The sequence below is a fragment of the Nelumbo nucifera genome, chromosome 3 (genome assembly GCF_055504915.1).
Source record: "Nelumbo nucifera cultivar China Antique chromosome 3, China Antique-T2T, whole genome shotgun sequence".
NCBI classification, from domain to species: Eukaryota; Viridiplantae; Streptophyta; class Magnoliopsida; order Proteales; family Nelumbonaceae; genus Nelumbo; species Nelumbo nucifera.
In genome coordinates, this window is record NC_142651.1 from 96,787,925 (window position 1) to 96,813,625 (window position 25,701).

General features: G+C 38.4%; 1 protein-coding gene across 5 annotated transcripts in view; it reads left to right on the forward strand.

The window, feature by feature from the left end:
* Positions 1 to 3,337: 3,337 nt before the first annotated feature.
* The window catches only part of LOC104586869 (piezo-type mechanosensitive ion channel component), a 140,016-nt gene continuing 117,652 nt past the window's right edge, over positions 3,338 to 25,701 (forward strand). For 3 of the 5 annotated variants that reach the window (XM_010244242.3, XM_088900459.1, XM_010244241.2), the window contains exons 1-6: positions 3,338 to 4,006; positions 18,825 to 18,905; positions 19,042 to 19,201; positions 19,371 to 19,528; positions 20,154 to 20,310; positions 20,446 to 20,632. In XM_010244242.3, the coding sequence (XP_010242544.1) occupies positions 3,958 to 4,006; positions 18,825 to 18,905; positions 19,042 to 19,201; positions 19,371 to 19,528; positions 20,154 to 20,310; positions 20,446 to 20,632 (792 nt within the window). In that variant the 5' untranslated portion in view covers positions 3,338 to 3,957. Of the gene's footprint in view, positions 4,007 to 18,824; positions 18,906 to 19,041; positions 19,202 to 19,370; positions 19,529 to 20,153; positions 20,311 to 20,445; positions 20,633 to 25,701 lie in introns of those variants that run through there. The other 2 variants (XM_088900460.1, XM_088900462.1) reach the window with 2 other exon arrangements.

Consider the following 25,701-nt stretch of genomic DNA (forward strand, 5'->3'; position numbering starts at 1 on the left):
GATCAACGATGAGAAGGTGGTTTGGTCGAAGACAGTAACAGAATATTTGTCTGAATTGTGTTATTGGAGTTGCTATAACTTGATGTGTTCTAGTAGAATAAATGGCCTTACGGCAACTCTCTTGCAAAGGTTCACAATGAACGACATGAGATCAGTCGGATATACAGTGGGACCTGGCGTTGGGGAATAATTGCATGCGCTTGTTCTTGAGATTGTAATGACTTGGGGAATTTCTATCGATTGTTGACAGAAAAAAGGGGAAAATGAACTGTTTGAATATTGTATGAGAGAAAGGGGAGAAACAAATTGCCGAAGAAGATATTTTTCGGTCAGTTAGGTTTTAAGAGAGAATGGCAAAAAAAAGGGAAAATTTCCAATTATTACCCTATACTTTGGGCCAAGTGCCATTTTGGTCCCTGAACTTTAAAATGTGATAATTCAGTACCCGAACTTTCAAAACGTGGCAACCCAGTACGTACTGTTAAGTAGCTGTTAAGTGGCATTTGAAAAAGACACAAATGCCCTTCAAGTGTCATTTAATTTTGTTTGTCAACCATCTAAACATGACAAAAAATTAACAATCCCAAATCCTTGCCTCTTCCATTAAAGAAAGTTGGGGTCACATTTGAGTGGGCATTTTGGTGACCCCAACTTTCTTGAATAGAAGAGGCACGGATTTGAGATTATTAAATTTTTTGTCAATGTTTGGATGGTTGATAAAGAAAATTAGATGACACAGGGCATTTGTGTCTTTTTCAAATGCCACTAAACGGTTGGTTAACAGTAAGTTAAAGATAGGCACTGGATTGTCACGCTTTGAAAGTTCGGGTACTTAATTGTCGCATTTTAAAGTTTGGGGACCAAAGTGGCACTAGGCCCAAAGTATAGGGTACTAATCGGGAATTTCCCCCAAAAAAGGAAAAATGGAGAAATGTTAGTGGGGTATTTTGGTAATTTAACATTTTTTCTAGCTTAACAGTCGAAAGGTCCTTGTTGCAATGTAAAAGTTTAGGGGTGCAAGGTGCTTGTTGCAAAAAAAGTACAGGGGATCTTTGCCATAGACTCATAATACAGGGAGGTTGTGTAATTTACCCAAAAAACCTGAATTCTTAAGCTAGCGACGGACATGCTTTGGAAGTGAAACCATTACAATGACCAATATATCTTTCAACTTAATGTTCTATACTCCTATTCCTAGAACATAACCGGGATAGTGAACCTAAAATGAGAACAAACTGCATGATCACTTGATCAGGCTTGGGTTGACCTGAGCTAACATTTTACACTGCTTCGGGTTGGGTCTACAAACTAACAAAAGCCACATCTAAACAATGCAGTTTGATACGTCACTAGGGTTGTATCTGACTATATTGAGGCTTGCATCCTTTTTTTGTTTTTGTTTTTTTCCAACATTGTTTAGAGTGATCGGTTTAAGGGCCCGTCTATCCCCTAAATAAGGTTAGACCCTAAAACACCCCTATAGGGGTGTATCGAAAAGCTCACGATATGATATGTATCAAAATTTTGAACCTTGGTTGCACCCTTTTGACCAATGCTTTAAAAATCAAGCCATAGGTTGAACTCTTTTTTGCCTTTGGATCGTGGGTTGCTGGTTTGACCATCCAGGTCAAACGGGGTATATGTATTATTTTACTTTAACATTTGTTATTTATAAAAATACTAAAACTGAGGCTTGATGCCAAAATTTTTTTTTTTTTCAAAAATAGCAGGTCAAGGCATTATTACACACAATCAAGCACAAAATTATGGCCTCTAGAAGTTTATATACACATGTAGTATGTAACTCATGACCCTATGATCAAGTTCAATGGATCAATAGTTCAACCACTCAGGTCAAATAGTTTTAACCAAATCATTGGTTCTAGGAAAATTAGACCCGAAATTGTGACTAGTAATGAACAATGAGTTGACCTAGAAATGGAACCACTTTTTTGTTTAGGTGACAAGTTAGAGGTTCAACCATCTACATGAGATGGGTGACCCGTAATGTCATAATTAAATAACAAATATAAAGAGAGAAAATATAAAAAATTTCAAAAAATACTCAAATTTTGTAAAAACTTGGACATATCCCTAATATTATATTATTCATCATATTAAACAAAAATGAACATGATAAAGAATACTTATTTTTATTAATGATGGAAATGGTCAAAATAACCAAAAAATTGAAAAAAAGAGAGTCAATATTGAACTCATGACATGTTGTTTGGGTTAAATGGTTTAGAATTTTAATTGGTTGGATCATTGTACACTTGTTCATGGTTCGGAAAGCCCCATGGGTCGGACCGAGCCTGAACCTAAATTGATAATATTTTATATAATAAAAAATATATTTTATATAACAAAAGATATATTTTTATCTAATAAAAATATATAATATATTTTTCTTTGTTAATTTTCTATTTTCTCAAGTTGTAGTGAAACTTTTTAGTATTTCTTGGGTTTTGAGGTCATTTAATATAAATATAAAATATTCAGTATTCTTCAGGCCTGAATATGTTTTGTTGATCTAGAGTAGGGCTGCAATCAGATTAGATTCAACAAAGCTTGAATTCGATCCGATTATTGAAAATGTACGTTCTAATCCGATTAGATTTGAAGACTTCGGATTTGAATCCAAACCCTATTGGACTTAGATCAGATTTAGATTTAATCCAACTTCGCATTGAATTACTATATATAAATTCATATATAATATAGCATATAAAATATATATTTTTATAATTTTAATAATAATTATATAAAATTTATATATTAAAATCGATAAATATTATAATATAATTAGATTCAGATTTTAATCAGATCGAATGGAATCAAATCCATATCTGATCCGATTAGATGCATTTTGCAAATCCAAATACAATCCGATTATATAAATACATCATCTTAATCTGAGATAATTGGACTGGACGTCCAATTTTTGAGTATGATTCACAGGCCGGCCTGAACCCAGCCTGGCCCGGCCCATGAATTGTGAAAAAGATCAGCAATCCTGGCTTTGTGATGGATTAACCAGTTCAATCATCCGGCAACCGCAGGTACCGGGTATTGCTCAGATCACCTCCACGCTGAATTTGTAGATTGACGTACTCTCCAGCGCTGGATGCTTCAACTTCAAGGGAAGGAATCTGAAGCATATTCTCCACAAAGCATGGGAAGTAAAAAAAAAAAAAAGGATGTAAATGCAAGTAAACTAAAGTAGAAAATACAATACTAATCGAGGGCATACGTGTCAAAACATGAATAGTTTGCCAGCAAGCTCGATATGGAAAGAATCTGCTTTAAGCCCTTAACAACTGCACCACATTACGCCCCAATAGTTTTAGCGTAAGATACCGTAAGATACGGTTTTCCAAATCTCGAACTCCGAGTTCTTATTTTGTCAACATTTTTCTGTTTCGATGCTAAGTTCTAAGTTCTAAGTTCTCTTATACGTTACCTCATTAATTTATACAAAACCCCAATTCTACTTCCCTTTTTAGTACCCCATCATTCCCTCTAAATCCAGCTGTGGCCGTGCCTCGGAGTTCTTTATGCGTGCGTATACAGAGCGCGAAAACCTCTCTTATTCTAGTTCGCGTTGTTTAGTTCAAATTGGTAGTTACGAAGAAAATTTGTGTTCTTTCGAAATGGGTTTTAGTCTTGTAATTTAATTTAAAAACCCATCAACAAATTTCTGGTTATTCTTTTTTTTCTCTGGACACTGGAAAGGCATACAAGTCCTTATTGAGAAGCAGAGCTTTTAGGGAGAAATTCCAGTCTTGAGTTCTTTTCTTTACTCGTAGCTCCGAGGAAGGGATGTTTGTTTCCAAAAATGGGTTTCTGTTTCTTTGTTTCTTTAATCATACATGAACAGACCCAACACCGAATGCACTGTAATTCGTGACAATGTTGATGACAGTCAAGTGATTGTATTGGCAAGGCAAGCTCGTCATGGGGAATTTCCTTGGGGGTTTGGTTTTGCCTCTGCTTCTTTTAATAGGTATGACTATTTTGGCTTTATGTAAGGTTATGAGTTCTTCATGACTGCATGCTTGTTTGCTTATTCCTTAAGGTTTTGGTTGATCCATGACTACTGAATGGAAAGTGTCAGTAAGATCATTTGAAATATATGATTACGGTCTGCACTAGATTATTTAGATTTCCAGTAGAACTCATATATTTAAAACCTAGTTGAAATGTATCATATTCATAGGAATTCGGTGTGAGCATTGCCTTTTCATTTGGGAACTAAATGTTGATATAAAAAATTAAATATATAGATGAGTGATGAGTTGTACGTGCACCAGCATATGAGTGTAATTATGACATGATATAAAGAAATAGGTGAGGCAGGAAAACAATTGTACCTAGTGTGAATTCTTGGGGATAATCTACTTATAGACTAATGATATGCAATACAATGTGATACCACCCCTTCACCACCTACCCCTACTCCTTTATGTTGTTATACCTAAGTGTCCCGTCTTCCTGATTGCTATGGATTCTTTGCAACTCATAGCTCCTTTTCTGCTATATTGTCTTCTTCTGATATTCCAAAATCTTACTAATAGGCTTTAGCAGTCAAGCATTTGAAAGATGCCATGGACTTTGAGATTTAGGCTTTATTGGAGAATGATACTTGGGACCTTGTTCCCCCACCACAAGATGCTTCCATCATTGGTAGTTGTTGGGTATACTTTGTCAAGCTGAATTCTGATGGCAGTTCAAATAGATATAAAGTCCGACCTGTTGCTTAAGGGTATAAAGTATAAACAGGAACATGGTAGAGGAGACTTTTTCCCCGGTTTAAAAGATGACTATTGTAAGACTTATTCTTGCCATTACTGCTGCTAAGCAATGGACAATGTACATGAAATTGAAGCTGAATTTCAACAGAGGTCATTAGATTATTCCTCTTAACTCTTAAGAGTCCTCAGGGCTTGACTCTTCTATTGGTGTATGTTGATACTTGATGATATCCTTGGATTAGTCATTTGAAGCAGCTTCTTAGCCAATCCTTCAAGATGAACAATCTTGGTCCAGTGAACTACTTCCTTAGCCTTGAAGTTACTTGGAGTCCTCAGGGATACTTTGTCATTAAGTAGAAATATGCTAGTGATTTGGCCCAGATGGCCAATCTTACTGAATCTTAAGCTAGTTGGTACGCCCTTGGAGCTCAACTTGAAGCTTAGTAAGGATGATGGACAACTACTACATGATGCCACCTTATATTGTTAACTTGTTGGCAGCCTTATTTATCTCACTATGACTTGACCAGACATATCCTATTGCAGTACAAATAGTTGGTCAACTTGTATCTGCTCCTCAACAGCCTCATTTTTTAGCAATTCTTTGGATCATCAGATATGTCAGAGGTACCTTATCTCATGGACTTTTCTTTTCATCTTCCTCATCTACTCAGTTGACTGCCTATGTTGATGCTGAATGGGCAGGATGTTTGAACACCAGACTATCCACTATTGTTTGGTGTGTTTCCTTGGTGATTCTTTCATTTCTTGGAAGTGCAAGAAGTAGTAAATGATTTCCAAGTTTTCTGTTGAGGCCAAGGTTTAAAGTATCAGAAATGCATGCCCTATTTGGTCTCCATTAAGGAGTGACTACATCAAGCTGAACTTTGATGGGAGTAGTGTAGGTAACCTCGGTCCCTATGGTATTGGAGGGGTGTTTAGAAATTGTGAAGGCAGAATTATTGGACTATTTTCAGGCCCAATTGGAGTAGGCAACTCCTTAAGGGATGAGGTTAGGGCTGTCATGGAGGGACTACAAAAGGAAAAGGACATGAACGTAAGGAAGTTGATTTATAGAAGGTGATTCAAAGCTAGTAGTGGAGTGGCTGCAAAAGGAAGAAAAGGGATTCTGGGTTTTTAATAATAAAAAGAAGACCGTTGCTTCCTGAAGTAGGTTTGAAGTTGCTACGGAGGTGGCATTGGTATGCTTGAGGTACTTGTAGAGTCAAAACTGTGCAACAAGGAAATGGAAGGAGTTGGGAATTTTACAATATGTTCAAAATATGACACACTTTCAAGTAAAACTACATTACGAGAGATCCGAATGAGTTGAGCCGAAGGATCATAACAAAGGAACCCCTTATGTTCAGAATTGTACCTCATAAAGGCACACAGAGCCGCTTGTGTAGTTAGCTTTGTGTGTTCATGTGGTGGAAGGTGAACAGAAGAAGTACAACCAAAAACCCTGAGCATAGAGAGGTCTGGGGGTTTGTGGAAGAAAGATTGGAAAGGAGAATAATTATTTAAGATAGACGAAGGAAGACGATTTATGAGATACACAGCAGTGCTGGCCGCCTCCACCCAAAACCAAGAGGGTACATGGGAGTCTTGTAGAAGTGTTCTAACTACACTCAAAATATGTTCGTTCTTTCTTTTTGCTACCCCATTTTGTTGTGGGGTGCCTGGATAGGATTTATGGGATTGAATTCCATGTTGTTTTAAGTAAGTTTTGGAAATCCCCATCAAAATACTCTCCCCCTGAATCCGATCTTAGCACACATATCCGAGCATCAAATTGGGTAGTAACATAAGCATAAGTGTTTAAATATAGAGTAAACTTCAGATTTTTTTCGAAGAAAATAAAGCCAAGTGAAATGAGTGCAATCATCAATAAAGGTTACAAAATACGTATACCCTAGCCGTGAAGCAACAGGAGACGACCAAACATCACTATGTATCAAGTAAAAAGGGACTGTAGCATGCTCAGAGTGAGAAGGAAAAGGTAAAATATGACTCTTACATAAACCACAAGCAATGCAATTTTTATTAACATTCTTAAAGGAAGTAGCAAAAACAGCTAAACTACCAAAAGCAAATAACTGATCAAGTTTCTTAGAAAACAGACGGCCAAGGCGTTTATGCCACAAATCCCAATCATTATTACAATTAAAGGACTCTAAACTAGAGGTAGTAGAAATCAAACCGGAAGTAGAAACTGGTGCAGCCTTATTCTTCTCAAACTCTAAAGCAAATAGTCGTCTCAGTCTACGCCACTTTCCCTTCACCTCCCTAGTTTGCTGGTCCTGTATCAAACAACCATCAGAAGTGAATGAGACAGTGTTACCTTCCTCTACAAGTTGGCCAACTAAAATAAAATTGGTGGTGAGCTTGGGTACAAATAAAGTTTTGGATAAATGAAATGGAGATGACTTAGAAGTAGAAAAATACAAACATCACATCCAAGTATATCCAATTTCTTACCATTAGCATTGACTATGTGTTTATTGGGAAGATGGGGTTTGGGACACTGACCAAGTGTGGCCCCTGTCATATGGTTAGAGTTTCTTGAGTCAATATACCAGAGATGATTCGGTGAGGGACAATAGGTCGGTGACTTACCAGGTAGACCAATAGCAGAGAAGGCTGAAGAGATGACCGAGGACATGAGCTGTCGAATCCGTTCTTCAGACATGCCACCTGAAGTTTCATTTTGGCCAACCACATAAGTAATGGAGGACGTTGCATCTGATCCATCTACAATAGTCTGATAAGCCTTGTAACTTCCTTTCTTCTGATTTGATCTACTGCTTTTCTGAGGCCGAGTAGGGCATTTAGTAATAATATGGCCGAACTGCTTATAGTAGGTGCATGTATTCTTTTTTCTTGCAATGGGAGACAACATGCCCAAACTCCTTACACTTGTAACACTGTGCTTTAGAGAAGTCCTTCTTCCCCTTCGGTTTTGTTGCCGGGAAAACCGTATCAATGTTGGACTCTTTTCTCCCATCCAGAGTAGTCTGTGTAGCAAATCTGGTTTCAACTCTCAGAATTTCCCCAAGAATAGTATCCAAGTCAGGAAGTGTTTCTCGGCTTAGGATATTAGATCTGACAACTTCGAATTCAGGCTTCAGGTGCATTAGGAAGTGCATTATCTTCCTTCTGTTAAAGTATTCATATACTTCACGCAACATTCCGATGGATCCTTTCCCATGTGTACAAGCTCATACTTTATCCAAAGGTTAATAAACCCAACATAATATTCCTAGACCTTCTTTTCTCCTTGATAATATGAGAAGATGTCAACCTCTATCTGGTACTGTCTTGAGGTGTTTGATTGCTGATATACTTTTCTCAAGATACTCATACATCTCATAGGTGGTCCTGTATCCTCTCATAGGAATTGCAATTTCAGTTTCTTCCTCGGTGTGGGACCCAATCATTGAAAGATTGGAGAGAAAATTAAGTTCCTGGAAGGCAAGATACCTCTCTTTTGGGGGCAGGGTTAGTTTGATAAAAAGTACCCTTTCTCTTTTCCCTATCCCAAACAAAGTAGCGAAAAGATTGGAGCAGCTTCAGAAAAACTTTCTTTGGAGGGGTTGGGAAGAGGAAAACAAATCCACTTAGTCAAGTGGGACCAAATGTGTCTTTCTAAGGCAGAAGGTGGATTAAGATTTAGGAATAAGGAAATTGAAGAGTTTTAATTCAGCCCTTCTAAGTAAGTGGATTCGGAGGTTTTCTTCTGAAAGGAATGCTTGGTGGAGATCTCTTATATCTGGAAAATATGGGGTGGAGTGGGGCAACTGGAAATCTAGGGATCCTCCTCCAAGTTGGGGTAACTCCCTTTGGAAAGGCATCATGAAGAATTTCTCTACTTTCTTGGAAGGAATTTCAGTCAAGATTGGCAAAGGGGATAGAATTAAATTTTGGAAGGACCCTTGGTGTATGGATGGCCCACTGGCTGATTCCTTTCCTCTCCTCTTTCAGTGTAATCAAGATTCCTCAGTGGCTGAGAGTTATTGTTTTTCAGGAGACTCTTTTATTTGGACCCCCCCTCTTTAGGAAGAACTTATTTGACTGGGAGTTGGAAGAGGTTATGGAGCTGATGGATCTTCTTCAGAAGCAGAAGATAGACCTTTGCTTGGAAGATAATTGGTGCTGGAAATGGAATCCTGATGTATTTTTCTGTCAAATCTCTAGCTTCCAAATTATGCAGCTCGGGCTCCACAGACTTCCTTTCTACTAAGATCTGGAATCCAACAAGTCCATCTAGATCCAATTTTCTGGTGTGGACAATGGCTCTTGACATTTGCCTTTCCAGATCAAATCTTGAGAGGTGTGGCATTCAAATCTTGGATCTTTCTTGTGGTCTTTGTGGTTCTCTCCCAGAATCTATAGATCATTTGTGTCTTCACTACTCGATCTCCTCTCAGGTGTGGGAGCACTTTCTGAAATCCATGGACATCAGCTGGGTTATGCCTTGTGATAGAACAAGAATTGGAAGAAATTGATGTTTTTTTATTGAGAAAGTAGTACATATATATACAACCTTGTAGATACTAAAAAGGAAGAAAATCATACAGCCTTGCAGATACAAAAATAGGAAGAAAATCAAAGAAAGAATAATTCCTATAATCAAGCTATTCCTAATTGGGCTAATACTACATATTTACAGCCTATAATTTCGTAACACTCCCCCTCAAGATGGAGCATAGATGTCAATCATGCCCAGCTTGTTACAAATATAAGAAATCCGAGCTCCATTAAGAGCTTTTGTAAAGATATCTCCTAACTGCTCTCCAGTCTTCACATATGCTGTAGAGATCAAGTTTTGTTGAATTTTCTCACGAACGAAATGACAGTCTATCTCAATATGTTTAGTTCGTTCATGAAAAACTGGATTCGAAGCAATATGAATCGCAGCTTGATTATCGCACCATAGCTTCGCTGGAACTGAGACTTTAAGTCCGATCTCAGTTAAGAGTTGAGAAACCCACATAACCTCACACGAAGTTTGTGCCATTGCTCTATACTCAGATTCTGCACTAGATCGCGACACCACATTTTGCTTCTTACTCTTCCACGAAACCAGATTACCACCAACGAAAACACAATAGCCAGTAGTGGACCTTTGATCAATCTTGGAACTTGCCCAGTCCACATCAGAAAAACACTCAATGTTATTGTGACCATGATTCTGATACAGTATCCCCCGTCCAGGAGCTCCTTTCAAGTAACACAAGATTTGTTCTAAGGTTGCCCAATGATGCACTGTAGGAGAGGACATAAATTGACTTACAATACTAACTGAGTAAGCAATGTCTGGACGAGTCACTATGAGATAGTTCAACTTTCCAACTAATCTTCTATATCGTTTAGGATCATCAAAAGCATCTCCATCCTTTGTGAGTTGCTGGTTAGGAAGCATTGGAGTACTGCATGGTTTGACTCCCAGTTTCCCAATTTCTGTTAACAGGTCCAAAACATACTTCCTCTGAGACAGGAAAATGCCTCTTTTACTCCTTGCCACTTCAATCCCCAAGAAGTATTTTAGGTGCCCCAAATCTTTAGTATTGAACTGACTCTGCAAGAAGGATTTCAAGGATGAGATTCCCTTCGTGTCACTCTCAGTGATAACAATATCGTCTACATATACAACAAGTAGAATGATGCCAAATGTGGACTGCTTATAGAAAGCAATATGGTTAGATTTGCACTTCCTCATCCCAAACCTCTCTACTGCTTGACTGAATTTTCCAAACCAAGCTCGAGGACTCTGTTTTAGTCCATACAGCGATTTTCGAAGACGACAAACTTTCCTAGACTCCCCCTGAGCAACAAACCCAGGTGGTTGCTCCATATAAACCTCCTCCTGAAGAACTCCATGCAGGAAAGCATTTTTAATATCAAGCTGGTAAAGTGGCCAATCATATGTAGCTGTCAGAGAAATAAACAATCGAACTGAAGTCAATTTTGCCACAGGGGAGAAAGTATCAGAATAGTCCACTCCATATGTCTGTGCATAGCCTTTGGCCACCAGGTGAGCCACTGATCCATCAGAATTAAATTTGACTACAAAGATCCACTTGCATCCAACTGCTTTCTTACCAGCAGGTAAATCGACCAGATCCCAAGTACCATTCTCAGTCAAGGCATTCATTTCCTCAAGCATGGCATCACGCCACCCAGGATGGGATAAAGCCTGGTGAACAGTTTTGGGAATCCCTACAGAATCAAGAGAGGCAACAAACGAACAAGAAGTAGAGGACAAACGATCTTAGGTAACATAAGAGGAAATTGGATAAGTACACTGACGTTTACCTTTCCGAAGAGCAATAGGTAGATCAATATCACTGGGCATTGGATCCGATGACGAAGAAGAGACCGGTGCCGGACTTGTCACAGGAGGATTAGGTTGTCGAGAATAGACTTGAGTAATAGGTAGTTTTGGTTGAGAAGGTGGTGGTGGGGGTATTGGAACAACACTAGCGTCTGGACCGGTGACATGATACACTAGTAGATCATCATCCTCTTGTGGACACACAGGTGTAGATGGAGCAGTAAAGAAAGGAAGATGTTCATGGAATGTAACATCAGCTGACACAAGATGCTTGTTCAAGAGAGGAGAAAAACACCTGTACCCTTTTTGGAGACGAGAGTATCCCAGGAAGACACATTTTAATGACTTGGTTTCCAATTTGGAAACCTGCGGACGAACATCACGAACAAAACAAGAACATCGAAAGATTCGAGGTTCTACAGGAAACACAGATTTATTAGGAAACAAAATCTTATAAGGGATCTGATCATTTAGAACAGTGGAAGGCATGCGATTAATAAAAAAACACGCTGTAGAAACAACATCAGCCCAAAACTGTTTAGGAACATGTGTTTGAAATAAAAGAGCCCTGGCAGTTTCAAGAAGATGTCTATTTTTTCTCTCAGCCACTCCATTTTGAGATGGAGTATCAACACAAGATGATTGATGGAGAATTTCATTCTGAGCCATGCAAGTCTAGAAGGAATCAAAGAAATATTCTTTGGCATTATCACTTCGCAATGTTTGTACAGACACATCAAATTGGGTTTTTATTTCAGCACAAAAGGTTTTAAAATGTGAAAGCAACTCAGAACGAGATTTCATTAAATAAAGCCAAGTCATACGAGAAAAATAATCCACAAAGGTAACAAAATATCGAAATCTAGTCTTAGAAATAATAGGACAAGGTCCCCAAACATCTGAATGTACTAACTCAAAAGCATGACTAGCCCTTTTATTAACTCGAGAAACAGACGATAGACGATGATGTTTTGCAAACTGACAAGACTCACAATCTAAAGAAGATACATCATGAAATTGAGGAGATAACTTCTTTAACAAAGGTAAAGATGGATGCCCCAACCGACAATGAGCTTCAAACGAAGATAAAGCACTGGAACAGGCAATGGTCTGAGGTTCTTGGGTATCCAAAATGTACAGACCTCCTGATTCTCGTCCTTTACCAATAATTCTCTTCGTCATAAGATCCTGAAACAGACAATGGTCAGGAAAGAATGAGATACAACAGTTAAGAGTACGAGTGAGTTTGCTAACAAATACCAAATTAAAAGAAAATTTTGGTAAACTCAATACGGATGACAAAGAAAGTGTTGGTGTGGGATTGATAGTGCCAGAACCAAGGACAGAAGAAATAGAACCATCTGCTAAGGTGACTGAAGAAGGAAAAGTGTGTGATTGGAAAGTGGAAAAGAGACTAGGATTACTTGTCATATGATCTGTTGCACCAGAATTAATGACCCACTGAGAGGAAGAAGAAAGAAGACATGTATTGGTTTTACCTGACTCAGCAAGGGCAATGATGGGCTGAGAGGAGTTCTTTAATGCCTCTTGATACTGGGTAAATTTTGCATACTCATCTGCAGAAATTGTAATGGTCTGATTTGGTGATGAATGAGAAGCATCACTCGTAGTTACAACATGAGCTGACTGAGACCCAGAAGACTTCTGGTTTTTCTTTAGCAATTTCTGGCAAGTCCTTTTAGTGTATCCTGGTTCATGACAATAGTAGCAAACTACTCCCCATGTGGCCTGAGTTCCAGCATTCCAACCACTATTACTGCCACCTCTGCTACTATTATGAGAACGAGACCGGCCAGTTGATCCACTATTCTGACTGACAAGTGCACTAGGTTGTTGTACAGGTGAGGTATGGGAACCAATATCTGTACGAAGAACCCTAGTAAAGACCTCTTTTAAAGAGGTAATCTCAGGATTAGACAGAATCTGTGACTTAACACCATCAAATTGAGGATTAAGGCCAACCAGAAAACTCATAATAGCCATCTGTTCACGTTGAGTCTGTTGAACTTTGATATCAGTACTGAAAGGTAACAAGGCATTCAATTCCTCATAAGTGCGTTTGAAATTCATGAAATAGGTCTGAAGAGACTGATCCTGTTGTTCAGCCCGATAAAATGTCTTGCAAACATAAAAAATACGGGAAATATTTTCTTTACCAGAGAACAAAAAAGCCAAATATTCCATTAGTTCTTGTACAAACTCACAGTGAGAGACATGACCGACGTACTCATTCTCAATAGAATTGCGGATTTGCAAAAACAATTGAGCATCAATCCTTAGCCATTCAGTGTGGGTCTCATCAGTAGGAGGGTCCTTAGTCAGATGGTTGTCCTTAGAGATACTTCGTAAATACAAACGAACAGTCTTACTCCAGTCTAAATAATTAGTTCCGTTTAGTTTTTGTTCAGTGATCTTAGACAGAATGGGGATAACACTAGGCATAGCCAAGTTCTTTTGTTCAACCGCCATCATAAACACAGGAAAATAAACTTTTAACAACCAGCAAAGCCAATAAAACACACTTAAACAGAATCGACAACAGATGCAACACCCAAACAGCAAGAAACCACAACTGGTAGCACCGAAATATCAACTGTATAAAAAGAACAGAGAAGAAAGACTTTCCTGATGGGCAAACAAACACCATAGGAGTAACACCGAGGCTGCTGTGCTGCTCGCCGACCTGTTGCAGACTTGAAAGCCCTCTCCCGATCGAAGTGAAGAAGAGATGGGCGAAGGTGGGTAGGCCGATCTGGGATTCCGCTTCCACTGGTAGGGGCGGTGAGATGCAGATGTCACTCGGAATGGGTGACCTAGAGATCGCAGCTGCTGCTCACTTGGGCAATGTAAAGAATTCAAAGCTGCTCACTTGGGCAGTAGAGGGAAGAAAACCAGAAATTAGTTTCAGATTGGAATTGGTGTCTCCAGCTCTGATACCATGTGATAGAACAAGAATTGGAAGAAATTGATGTCTTTTTATTGAGAAAGTAGTACATATATATACAACCTTGTAGATACTAAAAAGGAAGAAAATCATACAACCTTGCAAATACAAAAATAGGAAGAAAATCAAAGAAAGAATAATTCCTATAATCAAGCTATTCCTAATTGGGCTAATACTACATATTTACAGCCTATAATTTCGTAACATGCCTAGGTTGGTCAAGGAGCTACTGTACTGCTGGAAAGTAAAAGGCCTAAGTAAGAAAGGAAAATTAGTGTGGAGGACCATTCCTGCAGCAGTTTTGTGGTCCATTTGGACTGAAAGGAACAAAAAAAATTTTCTGTAATAGAGTTAAAAGTCCTGAAGAACTAGTGCAAAGAGCAGTGCGCAAGCTTCAGGGACCTGAACTTGCCTTTTTTATTTCGGTCTCAGTCCTATTGGAGCTTGTAACTTGTGTTGTTCTCAGGCTATTTTCCTTGGCCTGAGCTCTGTTTGTTTGTTCTCTTTTTTTGAATAAAATTACCTCACCTTTTCCAAAAAAAAATGATGCAATTTTCGCATTATCAATTCTCCACTGATAAGACCCTTAATGTCTGAATCATTAGGTTTAACTACAGATCCATCCAGATATCCCCAGAGACCTTTTGCCTCCACACGAAATTGAAAATTAAATTTCCAAAGTGCATAGTTCGTACCATTAAACTTAATAGGGAGAATCTCCATCATTTTTGATGCCATTGAATCACAAGAGCAAGAAAACCACACTTCTAAACAAAGATTAGGGTTCAAATCAGAAGAAAGAGGTACCTTTCAGGCTTTCAGCTGATGTCCAGAAAAGGAAACTGTAAGGGTATGCCGAACTCAGAAGTGGCTCAAAACCCTTCTAAATCTCTGATCCAAACCAAACCAATTAGAGTCCGTAGATCTGCTCTAGGTGACACTAGATCCGAATTTTCAGCTTGATCCGATGCCTCTAGAAGGAGATCCAACAAAAAAGAGAAATCTGATGGTGCAACAGTGCAGAAAAAGTGTGTAGAGTTCTGATCAAATGCAGCCTCAGATAAGGGATTCCAGAGCACTCGAGAGCCTCCCAAATAGTGTCAGGGAGTACTCTAGATAGTAGAAAAGAAAAGGGTTATGAAGAGGTTATATGCAGATCAGATTGTGACCTGCTTTGATACCATGTTAGAGTCAGATCGGTGGGTGTGTCACTAAGTGGCTGTTGACACCCTAAAGGAGATATTTATATTAAAAAAGATAAAATGACAAATCTGCCCTTACTGTACAAAATAAAGAGTACATAAAATATGTGTACAACAAAAGATGGTAAAAGTACAAAAATAGCCTTGCGGCTATATCTTCTCACTATCTCTACATCATTTTCACATTTGAACAAAACTCAGTCTATCTTGACAATCCATGCTCTGAAGGTCCATTTAAGAGGTAGACTCCATCATCTTAATGCCCACTTCCAATCATCTTCCCGGTGCTCAGGTCTTGAAAAACACTATGGGTAGGAAAAAAGGTCACTGAGCAATTATGGGATTTTGTAAGAAAACTAACAAACAAATTTTGTGTAACTGGGGCACATGAAGATCGGATCCAAGAGAAAGGTTGTGAGTGAGTTTGACCTCTCTCTGACCTGAAATAGGGGTTTGAGATCCACCAACAACAGTAATCTTGCCCTTCCCTGGGGTTAACTTGTATGAGGATAAATGTGAAGGCATACCAGTCATATGGGCATTAGCCCCAGAGTCTACAATCTATGGGCAAAAAGATGTGGAATAAGTAAGTGCAGTACCTGTCTTGGCATATGAACTAGATGGGAGAAATAAATAATAGAAATGTGGTAGCAATAATAGTAAAACAATAATGTGGATCCTTTGCCCTCTATCTTGGAAGGGGTAGACTGGGTATGGTCCTAACCTTTGGCATTTTTTCTCATGAAGTGGCAACCCTCAGACTTGAACCCATGTTCTCACACATTCCAGCCTGAGATTTTACCATTACACTAAGTAATGGCCCCTATCATATTTCACTGATGTTCTCACACATGTTCTCACACATGTTCTCATATTTCACTGATGTTCTCACACATGTTCTCACACATATTCCAGCCTGAGATTTTACCATTACACCATTACATGTTCTCACACATGTTCTCACACACCATGTGTCATCTCATTCATCAATGCCTATATTATAGTCTGCTATCTCATACAGTCTCATGTTAATCTTCATTCCTGAATATTGGAATTACTCCAAGTATTTGAGGGTGAGCTTGAAATTTTGAACTTTCCTTAGTAAGATTCCATTAAGCAAAAAGAAACCAACTTAAACGATAGAAATTGTGCACAAATTCTCTTTTTCCACTTACTATCCCATGCTCGTATAGTAAGATTAACCTTGTCAATCCCAAATTATTATGAAAAGCCTTCTTTGAGTTAAGCATAAGATGGCCACAACTCCAAAATACAGAGCGTGTTTGCATGCACATGTCATTTGTATTCTGTTTGTGATTATTTTATTTTGACCAGTAACTGAAATGTTATTGATTTGATGCGAAAGAATAAATAACTACAAAGTCACTTTGATTGGGAGGTGGATGAGGCAGTGAATCTCCTGACCTGTCTTCAGTTTCAAGAGTTGGATTATAGCTCGGAGGATAAGTGGCTTTGGAAGTGGAATTCTGATGGGATGTTTTCAGTTAAATCTTTGGCTGCTATGCTTGGTAGGAGGGTGTTCCTGATTTCCCAGTTCAGCAAGTGTGGAATCCCATTAGTCCGACTAAAGCCAGTTTCCTGGTTTGGACTATGGCTCTTAATAAATGCCTTTCCAAGGAGAACCTTGTGAGCAGGGGATTTCAGATTTTGGACCTGTCTTGCAGCTTATGTGGGTGCAGTGCTGAATCTTTTGATCATTTGTGTATTCACTGCCCATTCTCTGCTCAGCTGTGGAACCACTTCTTCAACTTCTTGAAGGTTTGTTGGGTGATGCCGAGGTCAGTAAAAGAGCTGTTATGCTGCTGGCATATCTTGGGCTTGAGCAAGAAAAAGAAGACTTTATGGAAGATGATTCCAAGTGCTGTAATTTGGTGTATCTGGACCGAGAGGAGCAGAAGGGTGTTTAGTAACAAGTTTCTAAGTCTGGAGGACTTAACCCAGAAGTTAGTGGGCAAGCTGATTTCTTGGTTGTCTGTGGTGGCAGATTTTAGAAATAATGTGTCAGATGTACTTTTTTCTTTGTCTTGATGGCTTATGTAATTGCTGAATAGATCAGTCAGCCTGTTCTGGGACTGATCTCAGCCTCTTGTGTGTATTTCTTTCTCAATAATACTTTACCTTTTTCAAAAAAAATAAAAAACTATAAAGTCACTTGCTGATCCAGTATTCCAGTTATCCTTTCTTTGGTAGGCTAGCCCCATCCATCCACCCCCCATTTAGCCACTTTTCACAAAGTACCTTCAATCCATGAGCCCCTTGCCTAGCTAATGTATCATTCAACCCATTGCTGATCTCTTTACCCAGTTGAAACTCCCATTTTTGTAGCCAGCTGCTCCACTACTCATTAAGATGTGTCTGTACATCCAAGGACCTTCATTTTTTGTTTTTGATCCATCTGATTACCACCTTAGAGTCGCCTTCTAACACAAAATTACTATATTTGAGAGATTTTTCCATTCTTAAACCTTGCAATGCTGTTAGTGCCTCAGCCCAAATTGAGTTGCCATAACCAATAGGCCTCGAATAGATTTTAAGTACAGGTATTGTGCCTTGACTGTCTCTAAAAAATCTTCAATGCCTGAGTACCTTCGGTTACCTAAACTGCACCCCAAAATTCAACTTAGTGGTTCCACTCTCTGATGGGGACAATCACCTGATTTCATGATATGCTGCCTGGATACGTTAAGATGGTATTAGATATGAAATTTATGCTAAAAATTGATTTATCTGACACAATATGGCACCCTTGTACAGATATCTGGGTTTTATAGCTTTCACGATGATTTTTTCAATGATCTTGTATGTGCTTTATCTTGAAAGATTCTAGAGTTTCTACTCATAGTCTCCAAAACTTTGCTATCCTGGTGCATCTCCACATTATCCAACCTCTCTTCTTAGGTGGGGAGAAGAATGAATCTTGGAAAAAAATGATCCATGTCCATTGAAGGATTCCACCTGCAACTAAAGAGAGAAAAGAAAACTCCCAAATACCAGTTGCATATGGTCAAGTGGTTAGCAAATGGCATGTGGATTTACAACTTGCTTTACTCTAGGGGTTTTCTATTTAAACTATTTGTGATTGTTGAAACAGTGCAAACAAAGAATATGATAAAATCTGGTAAAGGTTTTACTCTGGCTGTTGATGAAACCCTTTCCTTCCATCCAGAAAACATTGACTTGAATCTTTGTTGGGATTACATCTTCTGTTGTATAATTGCCACTAGGCAAGTAGCTAGATGCCGGATCTCCGGTTTTCTATTTTTTCAAATACTGGAGGAACCTCATTTTAATGGGTCAACTTGGTAAAGGCCTTGATTGATAATCTGGCAAATTTTCAAAAAATAACTGGATCTGCTACTACCAGTTCTTTCATGGCTAAATGTGTTATTTTTTAGAGTTGGTATAGTGATTTGTAGATTTTCGGTGTTAGATCTTTTAGTGGGATTCCCTCTTTAGAGTCACTATGTGCAATTTGCTTCTGATAAATGCAGATATCTCTTTTCCCCTGTTTTGTGTTTTCAAATTTCTTCTTCCATTTCATGCAGCTGCTTTAGCCAATTGGAGTTTGATCTCTTTGGTTGATTTGGTAGCTTTTCTTGGCATTCAATTTACTACTACAAAAATAGGTAAGCTGCTTCCAGTAGTTGATCACTTGGGCTTGATTAGCAAGATAATTGAAACATATCTGTTTGTCATTTATGGTTGGATTATATTTGTATTCTAAATTCTGAGTGACTACAACTGCCATTTTTCCATGATTAGGATTTGGTTTCCAGAGGCGTTATCTTGTATCATGGTATATTCTTATCTACTCACTGTTTGCTATACTGTCCCAAGCAATATTTTATATTATTTGGGCTATTGAGGGGGATAAATGGAGTATAGCAGATGCTTGGTGGGCCAAGTTGCTTGGATATGTTAGGTGAAAGCTCTTTCTTATGTTTTCTTTCTTTGTAATTTATTTTCTAGTTATTTTTTAATCAGGAATTGTTTTTTTTTTCTTCCAGTTGTTGGTAGTATTGCTTTTATTACAAATTTTGCTTCATTTAAACGAAATGCTCTGGTGCATATTACCTTTTTTTTTTTTGCAGTGTCCAGAACTCAAGATTTTCATCTATAATTAACTTCTTGGTCATACAACTATTAGTGGCTTTTGTTGCTACGGTTGAAATCTATGGAAATAGATTTGGTCTGGTTCCATGGCGAGATTCTTGTTGGGGAAGTTTTTCATCATGTGTTGAAAGTTTAGGTTTGTTAATGTAGCAGTTGCAGTCTTCAATATCTTTTACCTGATTATATTGTCCCCCCCTCTCTTTTTATTGTGCTTATTCATGCAGTTCTTTAGAATTTCTTCACAAATGGACTTGGGAATTTCATCTTTAGACTAAGATGTGGTATTTTCCCATGAGTAGGAATGCAAAAATTATAGTAACAGTTACCTTGGGAACTTATTAAGTTGTCAAAGTGGTAGATCATAAAATGAAAGAAGACATTTCACTGTTGTAGTATTTAAAGTAAAGAGGCTGGTATTGACCACAGTTTGTCTAGCATGTCCTTTATGAAATATCCCATACTGTTATGCAAATGAAGAAATATCCTTATTAATTGGGAAAAAATTACCAAATGGTTCAGCTTTCCTGAGTTGATATGACATCTGCAATTTTGTCAGGCTATAACAATATACAACTTACCTAGATAGGGTCAAGTTGTTTTCACTTGACCATTATTGTGGCATACCAAGATTGGGTTTTTATCCATTGTTAATCTTAATTTGCAGAAACATGTGTCCATTTTTTGAATTTTAATTTTTTTTAGTGATTTTGCAGCAACACGTGTCCATTTTTATTTTAATTTCTTCTTTTGTTTCCTTGAAGGTTCTCATCTTAGAGTTGCATGTTGCTTATTTTTGCCTGTTATTCAGCTGGTAGTGGGAATTAGTCGTCCCTCTTGGGCTTCCCTACCATTCTTTATTTGTAGTTGTGTTGGCCTTGTTGATTGGTCTCTAACAAGCAACTTTCTTGGCCTTTTTAGGTAAGTTCTTTGAAATCCCTTCTTTCCTTTTTACCTGCTAGTAGAAAATTTTTTTCCTTGTCAGTGTTTGTATTTATTGTTCCAATCTGATTTTGGTCATTTTGATGACTTACACTTACATCTATGGGTTTGAAGGTGGTGGAGGCCTCTTCTATTGTATGCAGGTTTCAACATTGTCTTGCTTTATGTATATCAGCTTCCTGTTGGGTTCCCCAATATGTTCCGAATGGTGGCAGACCTCATTGGGCTTTACAAAATAACTTCAACCTTGGAGTGGCCAGAAATCTGTTCTTGTCTTTCTCTCCTTATTTTTTACTTCATGGTATCCCTTCATGCTCTACTTCCAAATTTAGGACCCAGCTGCACATGCTGAGAAGGCTTTCTTTTAAGTGAGAAGGGTTAATATATATACATCAAATTGCTTTAGTACAGGTTCTAGAATTTAAGTTCTATGCATCCATTATAGTTTAACCTTTCTTAGTGGTGGAAAGCTCATTCCTTGTATGATGTTTTCCAAGTCAGGTCTTCTTGGATATTTTTTATTATACATGCATTTTTGTTTTGTAAATTGGGTTCATCACTTCCCGAAGAAGGTAAATTGGATTGTATTAATTAAAAAGGTGGTGAATATTTGAGAGGATGCACACATGCATATAGTATATTGCACTTTCATCCTCAAAAGAGAAAACCTGATAGGTACAGGGCTACCACTTAACCTCCCCATCCCAACATAAAAAAAAAGAACTTTGCATATCTACTTTACACAGATCAGCAGGAATCAAGTCCATCTTACTAGGAATATAATGAAAGTGGTTCTGAAGGCGCTTAGGTTATCTCCAATTTCATTTGGTAATGCATCAGTCTCCATGGACCCAACCCAACTTTTTTGTCCTCTTAATGGCATTTACTGAATCCCCAAGAATATCGGTTATAAATCTTTTTTTTTAAATTTATTTGCATAAGAAACTAGCTTTCATCTGAACTTTTTTAACTAGCAATGAGAAATTTAATAGAGAGAGGGAAGAAAACATACAAGAATTATAGGAAAAGGAAAAAGAAAAGAAAAATCAGCCTCCAACTACGAAAGATAAAGGGGCTTCCATGTGCTATATGCAATATTCATAATAGCTACAAAAAAGAGATGTGCCATTGTTGTGACAAAGATGAGTGCCCAATGGTAATTTTCCTTTGACACCATTTGGTGAGTTCATTTCATGAAACAAAAGTAATTGCGCTCCTGTTATAAAAGTGGACTGAGCATAGTGGAGCTTTATTCATCCTAGATTTGTGGAGTTAGGGGGGGGGAGCCAAAAAGCAATGCTGGTGGGGGTTGGTTAGGTGGATTTTGTCTCCTTGTTGCAGGAGTTGCAATTTTTGGTGATATGGAATTGGTTTTTGACAGGGGGTCACAAACAAGAAGTAAAATACTTTAGGCAGTTGGAAGAGAGGAGGCTTTTGGCTTTTTTATAGCAATGAGGAGAATGAAGTGTGGGGTGGTGATATTGGAAGAAAAGGGGGGGAGGCAACTGGCAAGGTGCACATATTAGCAAAAAAGAAGAAGAAAAAGAGGATGTGTAGTAGTCAACAACCATCATGAAAGGTTTGGGAATATGGCAGGTGCAGAGTGCAGGGAAGGGGGAGGGGATGGAGAGCAGAATATAGGTGTTTATCTCAGCAGGGCTTTGGTTGTTTGGAGGGGGGTGGAGGTCTCTCCCTCTGTTGGCCTTTTCTTATTTTGTATTTGTTGGTATTGAGGAGGCCTTAGTGGTATATAAGCACACAACTCCTGGAAAAGCAGACTAAAGAATTCAATCTTGGGATACAACTAAAATTTTCATGGTCTACTGTTTCTTTAGAACACAGAGATCTGCCTAGTGGAAAGATTCTATTTCTGCATGTTTATGACCCTTAACTCTTTCAGAGGTGCCATTTATGGTTTGAAATGTTACTCTAGGCAAATGCCTGCCAAAGGTCAAATTATCAGCAGATATGTCTGTACTAAAGTAAATATAATTCAAAGGTAGCAACACTAACACCTTCATAATCAGTTTACAGGAAACTTCCACATTTAAGAAACTAATGCTGATACAGCACCTTTAACTCAACAAAAAATCATGCCAACTAGTGTTTCATACCCAGAAAACATCAAAGCTGTCATAATTGGGCCAAACCAAGTGAAGAAAAGTGGATTTTTTGAGAGTGGTTATAATTACCAGGTATAAAAAATTAAACCAGAAATATTTATCGAAAAAAAACCAGAAATTCTCTCTTAGTAATCTACTGAATGACTTCCCATTAGTCCAAAACTCTGAGTAGCATCATGAATTTCAGGTTACCTGCACAAATCATCACTTGTTTGTGTATACATACCAGAATACTCAAATCTGTATTTTCCATTATTGTTCAAAGAAAAATAATTGAAAAGTATCCAATCCAATCTGAATCTCTTGATGATAGTGGGAAAACAAATTTCATTTAGTGAAGTGGGAGGTGTCTTCGTGAAGGAAAAGGGGTGGATGTTTGTGTTAGAGTGAGAGGCACTTTGGAGAACGATCATCTTAAGCAAGTATGGGGCAGTTTAATTCGAGTGGGTTGCTAGAGAGTTCTTCGTGTCTTACAGAGTGATTGTGTGGAAAGGAACTGTGAAATTTTATTAGGTGTTCATGAACAATATTTGATTCAAAATGGGGGAGGAGTTAAATGAAAGAATCTTGAAAAGGACAGAGGAGCTTGATCAAAAGGAGGCTAGAAAAGAATGTAGTCAGGAGGATAGAACAGAGAGGTGGAACTTAAAAGTAGAACTAGAAGGGATCCTAAGGAAGGAAGAAATCTCTTGGAGACAAAATTCAAGATGTAAATGGCTCTTGGAAGGAGATGGTAATACAAAATTCTTTCACTCTTTGGCAAATGGAAGAAGGAAAAATCTAATTACCAGCATTAAGATTGAAGGTTGGGTGACAAACTGGGAGGAGGAAATTTCTAAGTGTCTTGTGGATCATTTTAAATCAATTTTTTTTCCGCTGTAAGTGACAGTCACCTAAACTTGGAAGATTTGTATCGGATTAGAGTGCCTGAAACTTGAGCTGCCCTACTTGAAAGGACTTTCATTGTAGAGGAGGTTAGTGAAGCAGTTTTCTCAATGGAGAGAGCCAAAACTCCGGGTCTTGATGGCTTTTCTATAGCTTTTTATCAAGATTGTTGGCAGATCTTAGAAGCTGACTTGATGGAGGTGTTTTTTGAGTTCCACTGTAAAGGGAAAATTTCACCAGACACGAATGGTCCCTTCCTTGCTCTAGTACCCAAAAAGAGAGAGGCTAAAACTCCAAAAGACTTTAGGCCCATAAGTCTTATTGGTAGTCTCTATCATAGTTTTAAAGATGCCAAGGCGAGACTAGGCGACCATGGTCGCCTAGGCGCCTAGGTGATGGAATTTAAAAATAAGAAGCCGATGAATTTCTACCCCTTCTGAAATAGTTTTTTTGGTTTTATGTATTCCGCACTTACTTTTGTGCTTGTGTTTCTTGTAATGTTGCTTGATGAGAACAAGTACTAAAATAAAAGAAGAAAATGAAGAAGAAAAGTACCGCTTCTGTTCTAGACCTAGAAAAGCTGGTGAAAAGATATTAAAACTGTTAGAATGCTCAAGTCAGGGGTATTTTGGTCATTTTGGATTATCTGCTTGAGAGTGAAAGGTCTATTGTATCTGAGTTTAAGTTGTGTCCCATCTTCTATGAGGGAAAAAATGGTTTTTTCTGTAACTCTATGTTTTTGAATAAATACAAGTGGGTCAGCTAGGGGAGTATGATTTTTGACTCTCTTCTAGACTGGCCGAACCTTTCTTTCTTCTTCTTCTTCTTCTTCTTCTTCTTCTTCTTCTTCTTTCTCTTTTCTTTCTTCTTCTCTACTTCAACCTAGAATCTGCTAGGGTTTACTAATATGGTATCAGAGCTGTAAGGTCGTATCCTCATTTCTTTCTTGCTGCTGTTCTCTTTCTGGGTTCGCCGCCAACATTCACAGTCATCTTCTTCCTTTTCGACTGACCTGAGTGGAGGTTCGATAAGGGGCTGAAAAGGAGCTGTCGTTTTGTGGGCCTGGAGGTGAGGATGCCTCTGGTCGTTGCTGTGGTGGTCGTTGGAGTGGTATACTAAACCCTCTATTCAGTATTGAAGAGGGCTGAATGTGGACAGGTATGAACACTACTGTTGTTTGTCCAAGTAAGGGACTGAATTTTTTTTTTTTTGTTTCAAAAGTCGGTTGTGGTGGTGCTCAGTGTGACTGATATGCATCTCAGTCGTGTTCCTCTGCATTTCTCTTCGTATGTATGTTGAAAGAAGAGTTGTCGACTGCTGAAGTTCACAACAGCAGTAGATTGGTGGTGGTTGTGTCGTGGTGATTGGTGTATCTATGTTTCAAAATATTTAAAAGTGATCTCCTATACCTTGTGTGTAATCAGTTCTGCAGTGTGCAGCCCAAGTGTTTGATGTGAGGACTGAGTGATTTCAGTCTTAGTGTGTTGATGGTGAATGGTTCTGCAGTGTGCAGCCCAGATGTTTGATGTGAAGACTGAGTGATTTCAGCCTTAGTGTGTGGTGTGTAATGTGTATTTAAAGAAGCAGGAATTGGTGGTGTTATAAGTGAGATAAGTCTTGTGAAAGAGTGTGAGGTTGTGTTGTATATTTGAAGGTGAAATAATTAAGATGGCTTCATTTGAAAATGGGAATGATAACAAAACAGGTGTCATGCTTTCTCCAGACTATCTAAGTGTTCAAATGACATCCATCAAGTTGAATGGTGAGAATTATGTACCATGGGCAAAATCTGTGGAGGTGTTCTTGAAGGCCAAGAGGAAGGTAAAACATGTAAGAGAGGAGAAACCTCCCTCTGATTCCCTTGGGTTCAGTGACTGGGAACAAGCAGATGCATAGATAATGACATGGCTTTGGAACAGCATGGAACCAAAGATTAGTGTGAACTTCATGTTCCTAGATACAGCTAAGGAAATCTGGGATCATGCTAAGAAGTTGTACTCTGGACAAGACAATACAACTAGGGTGTATCAGTTGTACCAAGAGTATTTCAATTTGAAGCAAGAGAGTCAAAGCTTAGAAGAGTACTATGCAAGTTTGAGGAACATTCGTAATGAGCTTAATGTGTATCATCCTCTAACATTAGATGTTCAGATCCAACAACAACAACGTGAGCAGCTTGATGTGACAAGGTTTCTTGTGGGGTTGAAGGCTGAGTATGAGCTTGTCAGAGCACAAATATTGGGAGGATCTGCTCTTCCCTCACTTGAAGAAGTTTTTGCTCGTCTTAAGAGGACATCCATTGAGTCGGTAGAACATTTTTCTCTCTTTGACAGATCTGGTTTGGTAGTGACTAAAGGGGGTG